Source organism: Perca fluviatilis, chromosome 20 (assembly GCF_010015445.1).
Source record: "Perca fluviatilis chromosome 20, GENO_Pfluv_1.0, whole genome shotgun sequence".
NCBI lineage: Eukaryota > Metazoa > Chordata > Actinopteri > Perciformes > Percidae > Perca > Perca fluviatilis.
The window spans coordinates 8,755,362-8,778,671 of NC_053131.1; the positions used below are offsets into that span (position 1 = coordinate 8,755,362).

At 40.9% G+C, this 23,310-nt stretch overlaps 1 protein-coding gene and 1 long non-coding RNA gene across 3 annotated transcripts in view; both read right to left on the reverse strand.

Moving 5' to 3' along the window:
• Positions 1 to 3,085: 3,085 nt before the first annotated feature.
• On the reverse strand, positions 3,086 to 12,407 carry cdc25b (cell division cycle 25B). Its single transcript, XM_039786954.1, is given in 16 exon segments — positions 3,086 to 4,181; positions 5,192 to 5,383; positions 5,385 to 5,423; positions 5,629 to 5,727; positions 5,837 to 5,899; positions 6,006 to 6,110; positions 6,840 to 7,031; positions 7,277 to 7,354; positions 7,541 to 7,678; positions 7,768 to 7,872; positions 9,028 to 9,174; positions 9,497 to 9,530; positions 9,626 to 9,667; positions 10,913 to 10,964; positions 11,576 to 11,658; positions 11,833 to 12,407. Coding segments are annotated over 16 exon segments (1,722 nt in total). The 5' UTR covers positions 12,045 to 12,407; the 3' UTR covers positions 3,086 to 4,040.
• A 6,522-nt stretch (positions 12,408 to 18,929) lies between these two features.
• LOC120549349 overlaps positions 18,930 to 23,310 on the reverse strand; it is a 36,863-nt gene continuing 32,482 nt past the window's right edge. The window contains exons 3-6 of one of the 2 annotated variants that reach the window (XR_005637376.1): positions 21,216 to 21,286; positions 20,191 to 20,255; positions 19,485 to 19,640; positions 18,930 to 19,036 (exon numbers count right to left, since the gene is read on the reverse strand). This is a non-coding gene — a long non-coding RNA (uncharacterized LOC120549349). The remainder of the gene's footprint in view (positions 19,037 to 19,484; positions 19,641 to 20,190; positions 20,256 to 21,215; positions 21,287 to 23,310) is intronic. The other variant, XR_005637375.1, reaches the window with a different exon arrangement.

A 23,310-nucleotide genomic window follows, 5' to 3' on the forward strand; every position in this document is an offset into this window, starting at 1 on the left:
AGCCAAAATCAGTTGGGAAATTCAAAGAGAAAGTGAAGCCAGGTTTCACCGTCAGCATGGAACTTTATAAACCTAAGATTTCCACTGCACAAACTGCACGTAGAGGATCCGATTTTCAGTAAAGAGTATGTATGTTCAAAGCAGCGAGCGCGGAGGAGGAACACCACTAGAAATGTTTCACTGTGAGTCACGGTTCCCTCTGATGAAACAAACCAGCTGAATAAGAACAACAACAGGATGTGAAGGGCTACCACGACCAATAACAGGGAGGCCCACAAGTTTGAAATAAAGGAAGCTAAAGACAACATGCAGCTAAACTATCTTTTTGTCTAGGCTGCGTTCTCAGCAAGGGGAAATGAAAACATCCTGAACTTAGGGGGTGAAATCCTCCCAGCCAGCAGAGGATGTGTGCATAGAGCAGAAACAGCAGCAAGGGCAGAGCTACGGCACAGGTTTCTAATCCTCGATAACATTCAAAATGAAAGTTCACCTCAAAAAAAAAACAAAAACAAAAAAAACACACCACCTCTCCACCCTTCCTTTGAAACCACAGTGTTATGCTCTGTGTTTCAGGTTGTCAGGAGCTTGTTTTAGGGGCCGGTTTGTCAGTTTGCTGTCGGTGTCAGCAGGTCAGAGCAAACAGGGGGTTTAAAGGTGACACCCAGGCTGGAGTTTCGTGTGAGGGCACCTTTGATCGGCCCTGCAGCTGCCTGCAGGACCCCCGGGTGGGGGTACCAAGCAGGACTGGGCTGGGGTAAAGAGGTGGATTCACAAAGGAGAGATGGTGAGAGGAAGGGTGGGGTAGTTTGTGGGGCAACTCTGCAGGGTGGTGCTGTGCCTGTGTTGTATTTCATTACAGGGAGAACATGCCCCCACCGGTAACCCTCATCTACAGCAGAGGTAGCATCCTTTCAGCCTGTGACCCCCCATCACAGGTTGGATGTCACGGTAAACACCTAAAACATCAAGTACAGGAATGGCTCAACATTTGGGGATATGCGCTTCTTTGCTTTCTTGCTGAGGGTTAGATGAAAAAAATGGAAACCATTCTCATCTGTACGGTAAATCTGAAGCCAGCAGCTGTTAGCTTAGCTTATTTTAGCACACAGACTGGAAACAGGCTCTGTCCAAAGGTAACCTAATCTGCACACAAACACCTCTAAAAGCACCTCGTTTGTTAAATCTTGAACGAGAGTGGCATCAATCTTCTCGTCCAACTCTCATGCAAAACAGAGTGCATCTCCTGAAATGTGGAACTGTTGTTCTAACACGAATCACAATGATAAGACTGCGGACAGATTTAATGAAGTCAAATCACTATCACCACTATCATTACCTTTCACCATTATGAGGGGAACAAGAAATAAAACGAAGACTGTCTGACTGGTGCAACAGTCAGACATTACATCTGCAACACTTTTAAAGACAGTCACTTTTAGAACTTATCCTCCAAAACAATCTCCCGCTTTTATTTGTAATGCTTTTAGATTTTACCGACAAACTGACAAAGTATTCATAACAAAACAAGCTGTAAAGCACGCATTATTAATCTAATCTAATAATTAGTCTAGGTTTTTACAAAAGTTCAAGCTCCTCTATTCTTTGTGGAACCTCCAGCTCCTAATCGGATGGACCCAGCTGTAAAATCTGGCTCTGGTTTTCTGCCAAGGACTCATCTACATTTTAAAACCAACCGCTGAAGTGGGAAATGAAGCTCGTCTTAAAAGGCTCTTGCAAGCGTGGCATTATGCGCGCCTCGTGTAAAGGTGCGACGCCTCTTAAACCAGCAAGTGGCCGATTCATTGTCCTGCTCAGACAAAGGTGGCAGTTTGATATGAATGGAAAAGGCCCGTTGGCAAATACATGTAAAAATCACTGAAACACTTTTTTTCCCCCTGTAACTTCCTATCCTGCCCACCCTTACTTCCAGGGTTTTAGGGAAGAGTTAGAGCATCTTCAGTTGAGTTTAACAAGACAACCAACAGACACTTGGCTGTAAAGAAGTCTTTAGATCCTTGGAATGCAAACAAAGGTCGCTCTCCCTTTCCCATAGTCGCACGGCCGCTGGGAAACGGCCCGATTTCAAAACTTTTGGTAAAGTGCCAGAAGGAAGGGAGTCGTGCTTTTGCAACCTCTTCATCAGACGGGTCACGTGTTTACAGCACATGGTGGCTCGGATTTTTTTTCTCTCTCCCTTCCTGTCAGAGGAGCGGGCTGGCTGCCAGGCGCTGTCCCGACAAAGCCACCCCCCCACCCCGCCCCCTCTGCATACAGGAATGTGAATATGTATGCATGGCCACGTGCTGCAGCAGAGAAGCCCCTCCCAAAGTCGGCTAGAGAGGAAAAAAAAAAAAAAAAAAAACCCCCCCCCAAAAAAGGACCCCCAAAAAAAAACCAAAGGGGCTCTCCTTTTTTTAAAAAAAAAAAAAAAAGTAGGTTTCCTTGGCCCCCCCCCCCCCCCCCCCCGCGCCTTTTTTTTTTTTTTTTTGCTTTTTTATATTACAACCCCCCCCACCCAACACACCCTGGAACATGGACTGATAAGTAGGGATGGGCTGCAACTAAGAATTTGAATCTCTCAATTGTTAAATATTGCATTCACGACATATGAAAAATAAAAGCCTCCCAAGAAGCTGGAACCAGAGAAGGTTTGCTTAATAAAAAAAAAAAATCAAATACAGGCAAATGGTGTCGATCGACTAACCATCTTAAATAATTAAAGGACTGCTGCACCATCACCTGCCTAACACTCAGCTTACTCAAGTGAGCAGCACATTAAGATTTCAGTCATTTCATAATTTGGTGCCAGATCTGCCTGGTTTACTTCTTTGATAAGATTGGCTCACATTTCAAATATAATTTGGGATTTTATTTAGGCAAAATGCAGACAGAGCTGCTTGGGAGTATAGTTTAATAAATTAACAGTTAAGCTTTTGCACAAAGCATGTTTATATTCTTTAAGTATCAGTACAGAAACCTGTTCTCTTCCTGTCAATGTGATAACCTTTGAGTGATTATCAGTCCTAACCAAGAATACATTATCAGCATAAAAAAAAAAAATAAAAAAAAGATCCTGCACACCACATTTCAACACACAAATTGGCTCTTTATTTCAGCAGCTCCCCCACAAGCCTGTACCAAAATATTCAAACCAGCCCATTCATTATAAACCGACATCATTAGCTCTGTGGAGGGAAGACAATTTAACTCGGAAAATTTAAGTAATGGAATAAAAGCAAAACAGACATGTTTTAGATCCTCACACTTGCTGACCTGCAGCATCAGAACAATCTCACTGCAAAGGTAACAGGTAGTTAGTTTGCTTTGGCATCTTCTGATCAGGAAAAAAAAAAAAAGTTCCCATGTATTGCAACCGATCAGGAAGGAGAGGAAAAAAAAAAAAAATTCAAATATCCTATTTGCTTTTTAGGATGCCTAGAGAAAGGCATACTTTCAACAAATCAGTAACTAAAGGAGGGTAAAAACAATTCATAACAAAATTATATAAACAATATTAAAAAAAAAAAAAAGCACCTCACCATTTCAAGGTATTAAATTAAGTGCTTTAAGGTGGGACATGACGTAATCAAAATAAGACCTATCCAGTGAGGAGACTGAAAGACGAACTTGTGATGTGGCAGTGTGGTTTGGGTTATTGCAATCTGGCAGATTTGTGCTGCAAATGCCAGCGGAATCAAAAAGGTAAAACAGGCAGTAGGTCCAAGTGGTTTTTAAAAACGATCACATTGCTTCTTAATAAAATATATTCACTGCACCTCAGCGAGCGCTTCAGATCAAGCGTTCATCATGTCAAGTCTTTCCCCTATTTGAAATATGCATAAATACCTAACTTTGCTATAGTTACATGAAACTTTTAGGGACTTCTTAAAATCCCCTTCTGTTGGCGCGATCCCAAAAAGGTATTTCCTGGTTGGTGGGGCGAGGCCTCGGGCTCTGAGAGGAGTCCGTAGCGAGTCTGTACAGGGTGGGGGGGGGGAGGCAGTGTGTTGTAGAGGCAGTCTGGGAGGACGAGGAGGCGCTCACAGCTTCTTCAGTCGGCTGTACATGTCTCTCTTGCTGCGCTCCCCGGCCCAGGTGCGACTCTTGAGGCGGAACTTCCTCAGGTCCTCCTTGAAGTCCTCGTGGTGCATGGGCCGGTAGGACTGAGGTTCACATTGGGCCTGCGCAGGAAGAGAATACAACCATCACTATGTGGGAGAGCGGCTCACTAGATGTTCCATGAGGAAAGGTTGCTCGGGGCCATAATAAAATCCCCTCTACATGTGACTAAACCATCTGAACTCCAGGTCCCCTTACAAGCTTTTCCTGAACTTCAAGAGAAGAAGACAGGCTTAGAAAAAAAATAAAAAGATAGTAAGGAGACCTTGACGCGAGCTTATTTTGGTACATATACCATCCCCTAGGGCAATACTGTATCAATACACAGACGCCAAGTATCAATCTATTATACATAAGTGTTGGTCAGTTTGTCTGCTTGACGATCCCATTTTGCAGCAATAAAACTAAAGTGAGATGATCAAACCGAGCAATTTCTTTTTACATAAGACCGATGTTGACAAGTTGCCTTTTGGAGACATAGTTTGAAAGACATCGTTACCTCACCATAATATCGTATGGTGAGGTTTCTGTTAATACCCACCCCTCCCACCCCCTAGGTCAAGAATGAGCGTCAAACATCTTTACAGATGGGTTGGCCCATGTGGACAAAAGATATTAAACATTGAGTTGTCCAAAACATTAAAATCTAAAATGCAAAGCACTGTCAATCACACGTGAATCCAGTGTGTTCCCAAAAATGTGTCCTTCAACAACAGTTCATTTGTGCTCAAATAGTGGACCCTAAATACCCTACACCAAGTATCCCAACTAGAGTCGCAATCTTACTCGTGCTTTCAGTCTTTGGCCTTTTTAGCTGATGTCGTTTAATGTTGCACGTTATGAGTTTTGTTTAGAAAGAAAATAAAAGGCACTTTGGAAAGATTAGGAACATCTACGCAATTTACCAAATACAGCTCCCAACTCAACCAGAACAAAGTCGGCCTCATTTCATTGCCAATCATTTTCAATCCAACCAATTCAATGATACAAATGAAATCTGCCCAACGGCTACGAGTGGACCTTGTGATGACATGGACCGTTGAATGGCTTCTTCAGCGAAGGCCCAACTAACCTGGAAATGAGGGAAGAAGTCTTTGTATCCGCCCTTGAGGATGTAGAGCTCGGGGTAGTGGAGGTTGGGATACTGCGCGTTGCCGCGCTCCGCCCCCTGAACGGCACATTCGAGGGCCAGCTCCGGCGAGAACTTCGCGTGGAAATATGGCAGCGGCACTGAGGAGGCAGGGCGTGGTGTGAGGAGGAAGTCTCCACCTGCACTGGCCGCCCTGGTGCAGGTTCAGAGCTCCCTGAGACAACAAAGACAAACTTTATTACAGGAAGTGAGAGGCATTTGTGCAGAAACGCTTTTAACTTCTGACACAACAAATTATCCATACTTAAATAACTTGAGAAAATACTATTAAAATTGAAATACTAATTATTGCTCTCAATGACTAGCAGTGTCAAACCAAAAGTGCAGTGCTAAAACCTAACCTGGAGATTCTTACTCACCTTAATGTGTCCTCCCTCAAACTCGTAGGGGTAGCGGCAGTCCATGATAATGACCTGCTCCACGAGATGGTTAAATTTGCCAGACAGAGACGCCACCATCTGAGGACCACAAAGAAAAACTATTTACCATTACATTTCTAAATATAGTAAACAGTTTGCTCCATTTTGATACAACAACAGGAGACGGCAACAAAGTGCCTCTACTCACCGTGTCTGGGGTGATGTACTTGAGGTCTTGATGTTTGCCTTCCACTGTGGGTAGTACAAAAGGCTGGAAGAGAGGAAAGGGAAAAAAAAAAAAAAAAAAAGGAATTGATTAGAAGAGTTATTTCACACCATTAAGTTAATAGTCTGAGAACCACAGCAGTCTTCTTTACCTTGGTGAAGTCGCCAATGAGCTCATTAGGACCAACCTGGCCATCCAGCAGCTTCTCGATGTCCGTCTGGCAGAAGGACTTGGACCTCTGGAGCAGAGAGCAGCCCTGGAACGAGAGCAGGGACACATTTAGGGAGGCAGTCAAGGAGAAAATTAAGCAATTTGAGATAGTCGGTAAAAAAAAAAAAAAAAAAGCCAGTGACAATAGCCAGTCAGCCTCAGCGGAGGCTTCAGAAGCCAGTTCTCTACTTCCACTACAGAGGTGACAGATGGCCAGTGGAGACTGGTCTCTACCCTAAAGATTTAGGCTTGTGCTTTAGTCTAAACCGATCACTTCCTGCTTTCTGAGTAAGAGATCAAATGATTATTTCTCTTCTTTAACAAGGTCTTCTTTTTAAATTTCTCTTTACTTACAATAAAACTATTTGATCCAATGATATTTAATAAATTAACGCATTACTAAGATGCAACTTAGTCAAAAAGAAACTTGATGTCAAACATTTAAGCTTCACCCTACACCTTTTTATTTATTTATTTTTTAGGTCCCGATCAGATAAAGCGTGCTTAAGCAGCGTCGGGCAGACTTTTGTAATTGTTTTCAATGAGTCAGCGTTTTGCACGCCGCTTTTGATCAAAGTGGAAAAGCATCAGACGTCATTAACTTAAAACAAAAATATATAAAACGGTTGGCTGAGGACGGGTGATTTGGTGGTTGCCTAGCAATTTTGCAGCCTGCAAAACGCACTGCGTCGGATCGAGTCTCGCACAAGACACTATTTTCAGCAAGTAGATAGTCAAACACGTATGTCATTCACAGCGAGCAGTGAGGACTCACCGTTCTAGGGGATTCAGGGTTTTGTTCCATGGGGGTGACCTGTATGCCTGCCAGGCTGCGTCGCCTCTTCACCCTGATGGGCGTGTTTTCGTCTCCGGGGCAGTCGGGGCGCTTCATAGAGGAACGGGACGAGACAGGACTGGGCATGGAGGGGGAACGAAACAGGCTCCGCGGCCGGCAGCGAATCACGGGCTGAAAGAGACAAAATGATTTAACTCAAAGAATTCAATTTGTAAGCTAAAAGAGGACATGCCTAATAAATACAGTATGATTAACACCTCTTTAAGCCCTAGAAGACTTTGGCTTTCTTAAATTAATAAATAAATAAATAAATAAAAGTTTAAACCAAGCATTTGTTACTGCTGCTGAAGTCTCACCAATTATTCCCATTAGATAAAGTGACCACAGAGCTTTTGTTCCCCAGAAGACTAACTTACCGAGTCTTCTCCTGTGTTGTCGGCCACCAGCGGGGCGGTGAGCAAGCTGGCCATACCCATCGGCATCCCAGAGTCGTTCTGGAGGTGACACGGCAACAAATAGTTTGGGTTAGTATTATGAGAGTTCAATAATAAACCAACGGTGAAATCATGTGATTCGATAATATTAAAATTTTTCCCCATGCGACGATTTTTAAAAAGAAATCCATTTAACAACAACAAAAAATGTAGTAATTTCCATGGATGTAAGTGAAAGGGCCTCACCTCCATGTGGTCGTCCATTACGTCCAGGAAGCCGTCATCCTCATCGTCGTTAAGAGAGGAAGTAGGGGAGGAACGTCTCAGGAACATGGGGCTGGAGTCCTGAAAGTCCAGCTGCTGGATGGGAGTGGGTGAAGAAAACTGGAGGGAAAAGATGAAGAGTGTTAGCATCTTTCTGGAGGCTGGTCAAAACTTGGTGAACAAAGATGGACGGCTGATTTCTCACGCACCATGAGGGCCGGCGCTGAGCTGGGCCGGCGGGATAACGCATCGGAAGATGAGCGCACACGGCACCGTGACACCGGCTTGGTGGGTTTCTTGAACTCAAAGCCCTCCTGGGAAAAATAAAAAGGAGTGAATCAGTGCTCAAAATCTTTTCAGGCATTTCACAGCACCCGATTGGCTCGATTTTACAGATAATGCCCAAGAAAAAACAACCCCTTTTCCTAAAGGTTTCTAACTATACTAACTCAATGGCAACTAATCGGTTGCTGAGTAACACACAATATTTCTGCAGGTATTGATTATCTGTACCAACCATAAACTTACAGAAACAAAAATAAAAAAAATAAAAATAAAAAAAAACCTTGTCCCATGTTCGGGTTAATCTCCCTTTAAACACCCGCTACTGACATCAATTATTATTCTAATAACTTTGAGTGGCATAATAAACTTCAGGGATTTGCCACATGTTTAGACAAATAATGCAATGCCTTTGCCATGGCAACAAGTCCACTTCATGAGCATTGATGGAACCGTGTCCATACTTTGACACTTTTTTGGGCCAATGTTCTATCAGAACATTGGTTTAAATACAAATAATCTTGTAATGTTTTAAGTTAATTTAATGGTGTAACACGCAAGTGTAACTTCTTTCGTTTCTAACAGAATATTGTTTTAGCAATTTACTTTAGCTCTGTCTTGACAAGAGTCAACAAGAGGAAGCTATACCGGTGAATTAGCAGTGCGCTGCCCCTGGCCATAATCGGACACCCTTATCTCCCCACTGTACTAAGTCACTGGGCACTGCTGGTTTTAACATGCGCCCAAATTAACATCAATGCTGTCAACACATCTGGGACCGTACTTCACACATACACACACAAAAAAAAAGTCATGCTTTAACAACCCTAAATTATGCAGTAGAAGCTGCTTAATTTCCACTTTGAATGTAAAGATATAGCACCACCTGAGCATTGCCCAAGCGCTCTGACAGTTTTCTCTCTTTTCTCTCTAGATTCTTAGAGTTGCATAAATTAATTCCTCTTGCACTTTGGGGGAGATTGCCCAGGAAAGGCACTGTGAGACAGACCCAAAACTGGAACTGTCCCAATATGGCCAATAACTGCTGTGGACTGCCTGGACACCGTTACATTACGTTCTATGGTCCCTACTGTATCTAACCGGTGAACAGTCTATTTAACAACGTAGGTTCTCTCGTAGCTTCTCAGGTCATGTGTTTACGAAAAGACACAATCCGCATCACTGACCTCCGGCATGTTCTCCTTGTTGTCGCGTTGAGAGGTGAGCGAGGCGGTCATTTGGATTTGGGAGGGTTGTTGTCCGAATATTCCATAGCGGTGGGAATCCAGCGTTTCCTGTCCCTTCAGAGATGGACTGAAACCCTGGAGCTGGAGCTGAGGGAGAGAGAAGAGGGATCCCAGTCAGCAGAGGCTCAGCAACTAATCAAGCCATACAGTGGTAGGAAACCATGAACAATGTTTGGAACTCATTTATTAAATATGAAAAACTGCACTTTAAAAGACAAAACCCAAACCCAGCTGAAAATGTTATTGCAAGATCTTTTTACTACAAACTCCAGTTGTGGAATTTTAGTGCTTTATGGTTGATTAACAGCCAAATCAAGACAACGAGAGGCCAAATTACAGCATCTGTCAGCCCTGAACATGAACACCCCCCCCCCCCAAACATTTTTTTAACTAATTAAAATCAACTTACTGGCAAAGAGTTGTTTCTTCGAATTGGCATCCTCCTGTAATTGATAGAAGGGAGAGGACAGAATTGTAGTCAAGACGAGCCAAATCAACAGGCAGCTGTTATTAAGTCAATGACTAGAAATTAACTTACTCGTTGACAACTCTGCTCGACTGTTGAATGGCCTTTTCAAATCTGTAACAGAAAACATGACAAATCATTCAGCTGAAAAGGTTTGAAATATATAAAAAACAGATTCAGACAGACAGTCTGTAGAAGAACTTATCATAGCCCAACTAAGACTTTAAATTGCTTCTTTAAAAAGGCTTACATTTTGTTGCTCAAATCAATTATCGACAAAGGTTTTCAGCCTTAACAAAAACGTCTTCATAATAAAAACAAAAAACCTGCGGAGGAAGGAGGCTGGAAGGCCTTCCTCGGCAGTGGAAGAACACCTTGCCAGCCCTGCTCGTATACTACAAAGACAAAGACTCTGAAGCTCTATTGAGAAAGCGAGAGGAACGGTTGGACTAGAGGAAGTTGAGTGAATGCATTGAGGCAAGAGGTGGTCTTTGCATTGAGTAATGCCCACCTGTATGCTAAATGAGTGGAGAGATCATAGTGATGGGGGTGGGTGGGGAGGCAGGAGAAGGAGCGCAGAGATCAGCTAATCTACCATATGCCTGCTGGAGCAAATACCGCCAACCCATTTTCTGCAAGAGCCCTTTGTTTGTCGTGGAGAGAGCGTGTCCCATTCAATGCAGACCAGGAGAAGGGAGGGCAGTTGTTCTCTGGGGTGCCCTCATTTCAATGGCCCCGACGCAGAAAAACCTCCAGCCCCTCTATTCCTATTGAAATAACAGTGCATAGGAAGAGTGTGCCAAAACCCAGAGGGGGTGAGCTATCAAAACCCACGCGCAGGCCATGTCCTCCCCCAACCTGGAAAACTCCTAGCAACCGAGCAGCTGTAAAGGGGTTGAATGAGGTATTGAGGACCAAATGCTTCTGTAAAGGAAGTCACACATCAGACAGCGGCAGATGTCTACTCTTCAGAGACTCACCCAACTCAGAATTCAGAAAAATGGGCCACCCAAGATTAGCAAACTGAGGATATGCTGACAAACTGGTCAAGATAACAAAGCGGACCTGCATGTTTCAGGCAAACGTAATGCCTGTCTTTTTCACTTAATAACTTAAAGAAAGTTCAGCTCACATGTTCTTTATCAGCTAATCTGCTTAGTAAAAAAAAAAAAAACGAGTTAAGCGGTCATCTTAGAGCCAACGGTAGAAACAATAATCCTACAGATGAGAAACAGCGCTTGGCTAAGCTAAACCCCAAGCGCAGGGTAGAGGTGGGGTGGTGGGTGTTGGGGTAAGCAGAGGGGCACAGCTCACAGGCTGATTGATTAGAACAGACATGACGGGGACAGTGCAACTTACGTGTCCTCCATTTCAACAGCATCCATAGGGCTGGGGGGGTCCATACCGAGGCCTGAAGGAAGAGATTTGTGTCACAGATCAAGATAAGCATCAGGTGGTAAACTGGCACCAACGATAGAATGTGGCTGGGGAATTTTGCATTCTCAGCCAGTTTAACAGCAACGTTAACAGTACATTTGGATTTGATTTTACACTACATAGACAAGTTAAATTTGTAAAAATGATGTCATGTGAGTGTAACTGGGCATAATAGGTGTGCTGGCAACAATTATTTACATTATTGATTAATCTACCAATTCTTCAATCTTCTAAAGCTCAAGGTGACACCATCCTATTGCTTTTTCATACAACAAACACTCTGAAGCACAAATATGTAGTTAACGATCATTTAAGACAAAGAAAAGTTTGGCTTTTTTGCTCAGAAAATTAACATAATAGTTGCAAATAAACTTAGTACAGAAAGTTTATTTGCAACTAGTATGTTAATTCTACAAGCAAAAAAGCCAAACTGTTCTGTCTTATATGGTACTTACTACCACTGACAATAATTACAGGACTGCATCTTAAGGACAGGACTATGAAATGAACGCATTAGGACCCTCAGGCATCAATTATTCCAACAGCATCAATTAGCACAGACAATGGCTTTTTAGGGGGGCTCACCAGCATCAGATGAGACGTCAGACGCGAAGGAGGAAATCTTCTCAAGGGGTGGATGTTTTCTCCTTTTCGGTGTATCAAATTGGCTGTGTGGGGGGGAAAAAAATAAATAAAATAGTGAAAATCAGGGATGTGGACAGTTAAGGAGACATTGCATGCTAAGAAATGGATGGACTAAAAGGAAGGTTGTGTGTTTGCAAAAAAATAAGTTGTAGTTAGAATAACGTTAAACAAGTAGACGAAATATCACATAATAATACCTTCCGAGTCCAAAACTGTTCATGTCCAGAGCCAAATTGGTGACAGGAGACATCACAGTGGCGGGTCCAGGGGAATACAGGTTCCTGCAGTGCATGTCCTTTGTGCTCAGCTCGGGCAGAGTGAGCGAGGAAAGCCCAGGGATAGCCTCGGGCCTGCTTTTCAAAACGGTGTTAACAGGACTGGTGCAGCCAAAAACATTAAGCGAATCCATCTTTAGCTGTTTAATTTGTATAAATCCTGCAGACGTTATTGCTCTGTGATAGATTAAGTTAGAATTTAGGGTCGAAAAGTGACCAATTAGCAAGACGGTCCAAACTTCAAGCTAACCCGGAAGCTAACCAGTCAGCTAGCAACAATTTAAGAAAACATTTCCAAACATACGATCCAAAGTGACGGAGATCCGTGTCAAGTTAAGCTTTGAGTCGGTCCTGCTAATATGCTAAAGCCACATAGTTATTGCTTGTGTCAGAGAGCTGCAACACAGCGTACCCCTCTCTGACAGCCCCTAGTTTCTGAGAAGAGACTGAAGCTGCTCGTATTTATGTTCAAAATACAAGCTCAGGAGCGGCAATCACTCTCTCAGCCAATCATGGCTGTTGTTACATCCAGTTGACCAATCAGAGCGCGGAACGCTGCTGTCCTCTCACCGGATGAGGGAAAAGAAGGAGGATGTGACCTATGGATGTGACACAATGCTTTAAAATTTTCATCTTTTCAGTCATCTTTTGTTCTCGGACTCGCAACTGTGGGCTCTCATTTATTATTTATTTATTTTACTAATAAATATACCTGATTTTAGTAAATTTTTATTTTAGGTTTGTGGAGTAAGATTTACTTAGAGATTTGAAAACAGGACAGTTTCAGAGTTCAAATCTATTACATGACAAAATGGCTGTCTGTATTTTTCGACAAAAAACATGAAATAAGTTTACAAATACAAATACACACTGACATTGGACATAGATATAGAGATAGATAGATAGATAGATAGATAGATAGATAGATAGATAGATAGATCACAGTCTCTCATCTCACATAGTTTCTCATCTTTGCAACATTTTGATAAAGCACGTTGTGACCTGACTGTTTGCAGACATACCTGTAATAGCTAAGCTCAAATGCCACCCACACAGAGTGACTCAGACAAATCAGTATTTCACTGATGTGGAGGGTGAATACTTCCTTTTTGCTGTTTCTCTCCCTTTCTGCCCCACGAGCGCACACATTATTCTCCTTTCTCAAATCAAGTAAAATGTAGGATATGTATTTTAAACTGTGAAAGACGTTATGGACATAAGTAGAGGATCCATCAATTCTTATGGCATGAGTGTGTGGTTTACATTTGCGGGTGCATGTGTGAGTTAGTGTGGCAGTAATCAGGTTTCGAATGGTTTTACTTATATTTTCCTACGCCAAACCTCACTTCCTGTCTTTGATGTGAGCAGAAATTAGAACTGAAGTCCCAGAAACAAGGCAAAAAATAGTCACAAATATGTTTTAAAGAAAGAACCAATAACATTGCACTGCTTCTTCTGATTTCCACTCATTTATAGCATGGGGCAGATGGTTATATAAAGCAGCTTTATACACTGCATGGATTTCAAACTATTTAATTTGAGTGTATTTGTGAAATAGATAATAAATAAATTATTTAATTGATTCTGGTGCCTGCCGGCCTCAACACAGACACACATGTAATGTCTTCTGGATTCACAGCAGGACATTAAGGACTTTCAGGACTCCATTTTGAAAGTTTAAAGCACTAGTTCCTCTGCAAAATGGGGCCAGAACACATGTTTGTAAAGTCAAACAAAACATTGCTGTCCAACAGACCCTGTTCAACCAGACTGCTGAGGCAGTCCAACTGACAAATCCACTTAAAGGCTACCAGTAAAAACCTCTGAGCATTCTGCCTGAGGTTAATGTGATGTTTGTTGTGTTTGTGCTGCTGCAACTTTTCCTCAACTTTCGGTTTGATTCATTTTTAAATTCATCAGCCGGAAGTTAGGCTTCTCATGCACAGTCCTGGTTGCATTTACAATGCTGAATGTGCAATTATGTGCAATTAAGAATCTGATACCTTATCAGGCAGGCGGCACCCATTTTAGCACAACAGTGCTTTAGTATTCCAACGAGAAGGTCTTTCAGTATCATTTTTAGCTAACCTGGCGTTGTAAGCACGGGGGTGTGCTGACCTTTGGCTTGTAGAAGAAGAAGCACTGTTCACTAGAACAGTCTTTGTTCGCATAAAGTATCTGATTTGCATCACGGATGTAAATGGAGTTTAATGAACTTCTCTGCAGAGGTATAAGCACAGGCCTGTGACTCCGGGCTCCCCACCCCACAGCTTAAAATAAGAGGGGGGGGGGACAGAGACACTCACCTCGAATAAAACCTCCCGACACCTTCTGTTACCACCAAACCTGCAATGATTTCCTCCTTACACAAGCTTGCACCAACAGACACAAATAACAAGGGGGCAAGATTCACACATCTGTGGATGTACTAAAGCTACTGAGGCTGCCATCAAACACAAAACAAGTATCCAAGATGATTTACTTGTATTTTGATTACTTTAACTCTCTTTTGATGAATCACATTACTCCAGTTCTTGAATCTCTTTGTCTCTTCCCCACTCTCCGATAGTGCTTTGTATTCATGAGTTGGTTGGCCATCTCCGTCCATAAGTCAGCTGCCTGATTGGTATCACAGATTCATCGTGCAATCTTTTCCTCAGGATAATGTCAGGACGGAGATACCAAAGATGTTTTGCGCTACTTGAAATTTAGTATTTTCTGTAATTCTGTAGTATTAGACCTGCAAGGATTAGTCGATTAATTGATTAGTTGATTGTATTGTTGAATTTGCTGCTTTTCTCTGTTTTATATACTAGTAAACAGAATATATTTGGACTGTTGGTTGGACAGAACAACATTTGATAAACTTTGGACTCTGGGACTTAATAATAAGCATTTTTCACTGGCAGCCCTAACTATTTAACATTACTAATGAAGCTCAGCGCAAATTCTTTCAGGAAGACGTCATTAACCCAATCACTACTCATTCTTAAATCAAATCAGCTGTTCAAGAAGTGACGTTGTCAGTTAAACCAATCAGACTTGGCCACAAGATTCAAGGGCCAATCACAGCCTTAAAACTCTGCTTTAAATCTGTTCTCTCCTTGTGCTGTCAGCTGTCGTTTCAGGCAAAGCGCTTGACCCTCCTCCTCCCCTGCCGCCTCCGGTCGTTGTGTTTCTCCCGGCTGAACGCTCCGTTGCCTCTTCGGTCCGGTCTCTGGTCTCTTTGCGGCCGCCACCAGTGTCTGGGCTCCATCGGGGGGTTATGTTCCTATTCCCTACCCCTTTAAGAAGATTATTAATTCGATGGAGTCCAATCTCCAAAAGACTTTGTACATTCAATATCATACAGTTGTACAATAAATATCTTTGCATATCTGCAAACGAAGTCTCTCCTGATTGAAATGACACTAAGTTTAGTATTGTTTTATCTGCTGACTGATTTTGTCTGAAACACTTTATATTGCTGTCTTGACCCTTGTAAAAAAGGGTTCAAGAATCTTTTTCTTTTTTTGAAGAGCAAAACCTTTTTTTCCTTTACAATAAGGGAGAGCAATTGTTTTACTAACCAGCTCCAAACAACCCGCACACAATAGTAATGAATATAACCTTTAAAACTTTTGTACATGCTGCTAAAAAAAGTGATCCGTGGATAAAGTTCATTACTGCAGTGTACCGTGTTACTGATGGACCCAATCATATCTCTATTTATCTGGCAGTGTGATTCAGTCAAACACACAGTGTGTGGCTATCTGCAGGATAGGTCGTTGTGTTGGATTGTGGTAACATGTAATTGGGACACTCATAATGGATTCTTCTCCCCCCAATGGCCTCAATACTCAACAACCTGAGCTGGTTTCAAACCCTCCATTTACAGCTTTGAGTGGAGGGTGTAGCTACTAGGGAGGGAGGGTTTTACACACACACACACACACACACACACACACACACACACACACACACACACACACACACACACACACACACACACACTAGCTGCCAGTAGTTTTGTACTTGTGAAGCAACATTCTCAACAGGACCTTTCTTTTACTGCAGAAGCTGCTCATGTTTTGTGAAAACTGAACACTGCATTTGTAGTTTTTGTTTTGCAGTATTCAGCGTCTCGCTCCAGTTTTATCTTGTTTTCAAAACAGAAAAGAAGCTGAAGCTGCCTTCAACTCTCAGCTGAAACCAAAACATATAATATAAGTGATTATTTTAAGATAGAGGCCTACTATATACATCCAGTAAAGAAAATAGTAGCTAAGTAAATACATTGAGAGAAAAGGATTTCATTTCAAGTTTTCCAGATGGAGTTCCTACAGATCTTGTTGTGTAGGAGGATGTAATACAATCTTTTCCTTACCGACAGTAAAAGCAACATCACTGTGAAAAAACTCTGTTACAAGGAAAAGTCCTGCATTCAAATGACATAAATGTGAAGAAGTATCAACAGCTAAATGTAATTAAATGATCAAAAGTAAATACTCATTATGCAGCACAATGATTAGCGTTATATTACTATATTTTATATATATATATATATATATATATATATATATATATATATATATATATATTGATTATTATTAGTAGTGAATTAACATGAAAGCAGCATTACAAGTTGCAGCTGGTTGGGAGGGAGCCAATTCAATGAGTTTAATCTCTGAATGGGTTATACTTTATAAACTCATACATTTTGGATGTTAAAGCCTAATCAGCAAAGTTATTAGGAACTAAATACCTCTCAGACACACAAGTACCTGAATGTACTAACAGAAAGTACAGTAATTGAGTAAGGTTGCATTTACACCAAATTAGGCGTTGTGGCGATTAGTGCAGGGTTGTGCGGTGGCGTGGGGGTGTCACTTAAATGGCCCATTTGTGTCTCCATTGTGTTCCTCACTCCATTGTGTGCTGTCTGACTGCCGGCACGTTACGTGATTCGCCAGCGCAGTGTGACGTTGGGTTGCGCTTCCCTAAAAGTAGAATATGTTTAAACTTTTCACCGCTTTTTAGGCTTTCCTTGCAGTATCCATCAATGCACTTCCTACATACAAATGAATAGGAAGACTGCTGTTTTCGCCACAATGCCTGATTTGGTGTGAATGCAGCCTAAAAGTAGATTCTACCACTGGGTTAGTGGACATTTGAGAGACATCTTCAAACTCAGTGCAGCGTACTGATGGAAGAATACTTACTCGTGCGTTTGCATTTGTCTTATCTGGAAACTGTTGCAACAGCATTAACATTGACACTAGTTCAAACAGGCCATTAACACAGACTCATTGGCAGCAGAGCACCCAGACTGTCCCACTGACTGAGGAGACCTTCACAGACTAATGACACCACATTCAGTCTAATTAACATGACAGGCTTTGTAGCAAGAAGAAATGTTACCCAACTCCCACAGCGGTGTGTAATCATGTTTTCTCTCACAGCTATTTATGACCTACATTCTACCACAACTTACTGTGAACATTATATCCAAGACCAATAGTGGCTGACTGACTCAAAAATCCACTGTCAGTTTCATAATTTCAGTATCAAAATCTGTCATCCTTGCCAAAAAGTTGTCAAATTCTGTCTCTATTTTCCCACTGTAGTTCCACCCCTGTGAGCTCTGTTTGTCGCTAGATACAAGCACAAAGAAACCCTCTAATGTTCCACACAACAATCAAAGTTTGGCCCATAACAGTAGGATTAACTTTAGCCCTCGTCCCTTCTCCTGATGATTAAGTGAGTGAGTACATAAATACTAATCTATAAAGCACCTTTCAACCCCCAGATAAATGCTTCATGATAAAGAGGACCAGCAATAATATCAAATATGCACAACATAAAAGAGTCAAAACTAAGACTTTTCAATAGATAGTTATGTTACTTGCAGTGTTTAGAATAACTTGCACTGTTTAGTTTGGACTATCAGATTACAAATGTTGATGATTTCACTTCAACCTCCCGTTGAAACTATAACTTGTTTGTTTACATTTCTGTTGCCAAAAAAAATGATTCAAAGTGGTAATTAGTCAAATTTAGAAGTGCTGCTAGGCTTTTTTTTATTATTTTTTACTTTTGATGGAGCCAAGCTAGCTGTTCCCCTCTGCTTCTGGTCTTTATGCTAAGCTAAGTAAATTGCCTGCTGAGCCTGACAGAGAGTGGTATCAACCTTCTCATCAAACCCTCAGCAAAAAGGAGAATGAGTGTATTTCCCAAATGCTATGTATTCCTGCTGTAACTACAGTGAAAACAAATACTCTCCCAGTGTTTTCCTTGCCTTATCACAGAATGTCTATTTTCCCGCTGGCAGTCTTTTCTGATAAGAGGTTTTTCAAGATAAGCATGCGCAAACGATGCCGATGCAGATATGTTGCCAAAACATTGTGTTTCCTGGAAGGCCACCACTGCAAAGCTGACAGCACCTAATGTTGTATTATCGGTTACCTTTTATAAAGTCTTCTGATTTATCCTAGTTATGGTCAAACATCTGAGTTCCAGTTTTTGTGGTGGTTACGGCTCAAGATTTAGACTGAAACTAAATAAATTGACATTGGATGGGAAATTATACTGAACAGACCTTTTTCTTTTAAGGACATTTAACTTGATGATCAGTTGGAAATATTGCATTTTTTAAATGGAAGCAAGGTTTGCTTTGCACAAAAACTTACTCTTATACTCATCTTACTCTACTTTTGAAATTCTGAAACACATAAAGTGTGATCAGCTTCTCTCCAAATGATGCAGCCTGCTGTGGTGAAGCTGCATTAGGTTTAATAACTACTAACTTGGTGACTTTTTCTTCCTCTATATCTCCACACAAGGGAAAGTGGGGCATGTATGCGTGGAGACGGTCAGTCAGCCACTGCTTCCCCCCACCACTTCCCTGGTGTTCATCCATACCATTGTTCCCTCTTATTGTCCGCACTAGTGTCAATGCAGACTCTCCCCTGGTCAGGGGTCAGCCCTCCACTGGTCAAACCCCACCCCCCCACCCCCGCCCGGGCCCCACGCACCTCCAGGCCCAGGTCGAGGAAGAAGGAGTAAACATCTGCTGGTGGAGGAGGCCCTGCAGCCGACAGATGGACAGCAACACAGAATAGGGGGCTCCAGGCTCCGGCCAGGAATTCTGGAGGGAAAAGCAGACAAAAGATGAGGAGGGCACGAAGACGGGAGGCTGTGAAGGATGTATATGGAGGTTAAAGAAAGGAAAGGGGAGGAGGAAGTTTATAGACTGCTGTGACACGTCCTAACAAGGCTTGGAGTATATTTTCATATCATATGGTGATGAATGAGAAGCATCAACGAGTGCCAAGCCAGTTTTGTACCAGCCAAGATGTGTCCATAGCACCAAGTATTGAAAACTGTCAAGTACCAAAAGCTTACTTACTTATTCCTAAATCAAATACTATCTGAATGAATCATAATTCATAATTTTGCCAATTTAAGCCTATTATATTTAGTGTACTTAAGCAGTGTTTAAGTGGTACTTTGGACTCAATTAATCAAAGAACTAATCATTGGATTAATTGATATTGAAAATAATCATTAGTTGCAGTTGTTAATGAAGGTGTCACCATTTCAAAGAAGTGAACATCTCATCTCTCTTCAAATGTACATGTGTAGAAGTGTAGAAGAATCTCCGCCCTGCCCGCTCTGCTGTACATTTACAGATGTGCATTTGAGCTGAGCAGCTTGTTAAATGTCCGTCTGTTGATCCCTGCTGCAGCAAACTGAAAAAAAACCAGACTCGCTGTGAGAATTTGTGTGTGAATACACTTGACTGTTTAGAGCCTTTAATTAGCTGATCTTAATCTATGCAGCGTTTGTGTGTGTGTGTGTGTGTGTGTGTGTGTCGGGGGCTCAAACTGAAGGATGATGTAAGATCATCAGCCAGAGTTACAGTTTCATGGTTTAAGGATACAGATGGGCTATACATCTGTGTATATTGTGTTTTTTTTTTTTACATTAAAACAATACAGCACTGGTAAAACTTTATTTTTCACATCCCTATTTTATAAGCAGCGTATAAACATTGATAACTTGTTTATAACACATTATAATGCATTTGTAAGTGAATATACAACCAAATATAAGGACATTTTCATAACTCCGCCTGTGAAGTATGATGAATGAATGATTGATACCACATTATGACAATAAATGAAGAAAGTGTGTGTTGTAAAATAATCAGAGGCAGGTTTAAAACTGTTCACAATTCATCATATGTTTTATTACTGAGCTTGAAAATAGTTCTGAATTTGTAACTCAAGGTCCACTTACTGTATAAGGTTTTCTTCCAGAGCTTTCAGCAGCATCTCATGGCAGTTGTAGTTTGCTTTGTTTTCCTGGAAAGAAAAGAAAAAGAAACAAATATATAAATATATAAATACATAGATACTTTATCAATGAATGTAATAAAAAAACAATTTGACCATATACCTGCTTATAACTACATATCTAACCATATTCAGCTGCATTTTGTCTATTTTAAATTTCTTTGTACTGTTCATACTGTCAATAACATAATAGGATCATACGATACTACTCATTAGGTTTTGTTCATACATGTCGAAACTACTTTACATTTTGTTGATTTTATCTCAGTTACATCCCTTCTTTTTATCACTACCCCATTATCTTTTGTTCATTCTGTACATTAGTTTAGCATCATTATATCTGTATCTTAATGCACGTTTGCTACTCCTTCTGGTATTTTGTTGTTCTGGCACTTAGTAAGTAAAATCTAATCTACTCTTATGTCATTTTTAGGGAGTAAAGTGAAAAAAGTTTTGGGTAAAGAAAGTTATTCTATTTCTTTCACTTTAATGTACAAACACCGTGGTGAAACAGTTTTTTGGTCATATAACGAAAAGAAGGTCCAGTTTATTTTCCTTTAACTATTTATAACTAATCATCAAAGGGTTCCCGATTAGACTAACATTTGAATTAAAATAAACCATAATTAAAGCCTAAAGTTATCTAACCAAGTGGGCATTTAAGACATTACTATTTAGTTACATTATGTTTGCAGTTTAATGTCTGATACACTGACTCTGAATAGTTCCCTCTCTATTATACCTGCATGCTTTTCTTATGAAATGATTTCTGTGTCTCCGTCTTGCTGATGAACTAATAGAAAAATCCTGTCGAGGAGTATATGCCCTCGTGGCAGTGAGACTCCACCTTTGTCTGACTGCTAATAAGAGTGATGGGCACATGTGTGTGTGTGTGTGTGTGTGTGTGTGTGTGTGTGTGTGTGTGTGTGTGTGTGTGTGTGTGTGTGTGTGTGTGTGTGTGTTACATACATCTTGAATATTGCATGGAAAGCAGTTGGCAGCAGTTGGGCTGCCCATCTGTCAAACGCTGAGCTGGAGCCCTCATTTAAAAAAGGATCAGGCAGAGAATTATTAATCTTGGATGAGGTCAGGGATTAAAAGTTAATAAGTTCAACAAGTATCAAAGGTAATGCTATTAAATGTTCATGAACTCAACAATTAGCAGCCATTGACTATATGCTGTATAATGTCCCAACTGATTGATTCTTTATTAATGCTGGATTAATTGGGTGGGATGTCATTCTTTCCTGCAGGGGTTAAACGTCCTGTTCAGAGGACATTCAGCTATCATTTTATAGCCATGTAGTCCCACAAGACATTTACTAAGTTAGTTACCACTCAAATATGACCTTTTAATTATATTACACAGCAGTTGAAAAACTGCAACAACTCATTGTCTTTAAGCATCTTTAGATGAGATCAATAACTTTGATGAAAAGTACTTAAATGGCAAAAGTTTTGTGTCTTTTTCTATTTATTTTTTTATCTCAGAGGTTGTAACTCTTTGAGTATGTCGCCATTAAACATAAACGTTTTGTGTTGTTCTCTATGTTCTGGTATGCATGTGTGCTCTACAAAATAAATGTAGTCAAAATTAAAATCATCCTTAAACACTTATGTCCTAAAGGAACATACCAATGAAAAAAGTAACATTTTGCACATTAACTTCATATTATTTTTATACTTAAAACAGTCAGTAATTAAAGTAAAATTAATGTTTTTTCCCCCCTAAAATGAATTCACAAATTCTTGAAATATGTAGGTAACAAAACCCAGTAGGCATAACAACTATTTGGAATAAGAAGGGCTCTGAATCATCAATAGACTGGGCTCGAGTTTGGAGGAATGCTTCCCTCTCTTCACAAAACTGAAATCACAAATGAATAAATCTCAACTTCATTGGGACGGGTAAGGGGGTGAAAAAGACAAGAAAAAAACAAAGATGACGTGCAACATTATGACTTTGTATAATAGCTTTTATTTTTAGTTGCTGGTGTTTTTGTTTTGCTTATCATGCTCATTTTTGTTTTGTTTGTTAGTGTTATCCTTTGTAGGCTATATGCCGAGCATATAGTATATTTATATAGCAAGTGCTGTGTATATAATCAGGCAAAGTTCACTCTAAGGGACATTTTTTGACTGAATACAAGCCACACACGTAATACAGTGGGTGATAGCAGCTACAAGAGAGTCTTGGATAAAGAGTTAATTTATAGCATGCTGCTCCCTGCTGGTGATTTGTGGGACTGCAGGTTGGGTACGATTTAAAATACAACTACAACAAATGGGGATGTCTTTTTTGCGCTCGATGGTGTTTTTTGCCCCCAACTGCTCCTTCCAGGCAGCGCTGTGACCGCTGCCTCCAAGGCACCTAATCCTAACCTTAACCCTAACCATAATCATAATCATAATCATAATCATAACCATTGCCTAATTGACTTCAAGGCAGCGCTGCGACCGTTGACTTCAAGGCACCTAACCCTAACCTTAACCCTAACCCTAACCTATACCATAACCAGTGCCTAATCTTAGTGCCTTCCAGGCAGCGCTGCCTGGAAGGAGCCGTTTGGGGCAAAAAACACAGATAAACCTTTTGCGCTAAAGGAGTCTTGAAGAATCCAGATATTTAGAGATGATTGAATAAATAACAAGAGGCCCATAGGTCAATTAAATGAGCGCATTATTTAACTAAACAAAAACAACAATTTGCACAATATAATAAATAAATAAAATATAACAAACATCCTTTTTAAGCAGGAATCTAACTGTCCTTGAACAGAATAGGGTTACATAAATGTAATAATTCTAATACAGCAAGGCGACAAAGCAATATAGATATACACACAGCAACATACGGTATCAAACATGTAAGTGTGGAAATACAAAATTATAAATAGAATATCCTTATAATTAAGAGGATTGGGTAGCTGTCCATGAGCGTAGGAGCAGGAAAAAATATGTTGAAATATTTGGTTTCATGGACTCTCTATGGGCTTTTCCCTTGATTGTATGCCTCCACTTCCCCCCGATTGCCTGCGAGCTTCTCCTGTACTATACGGTAATT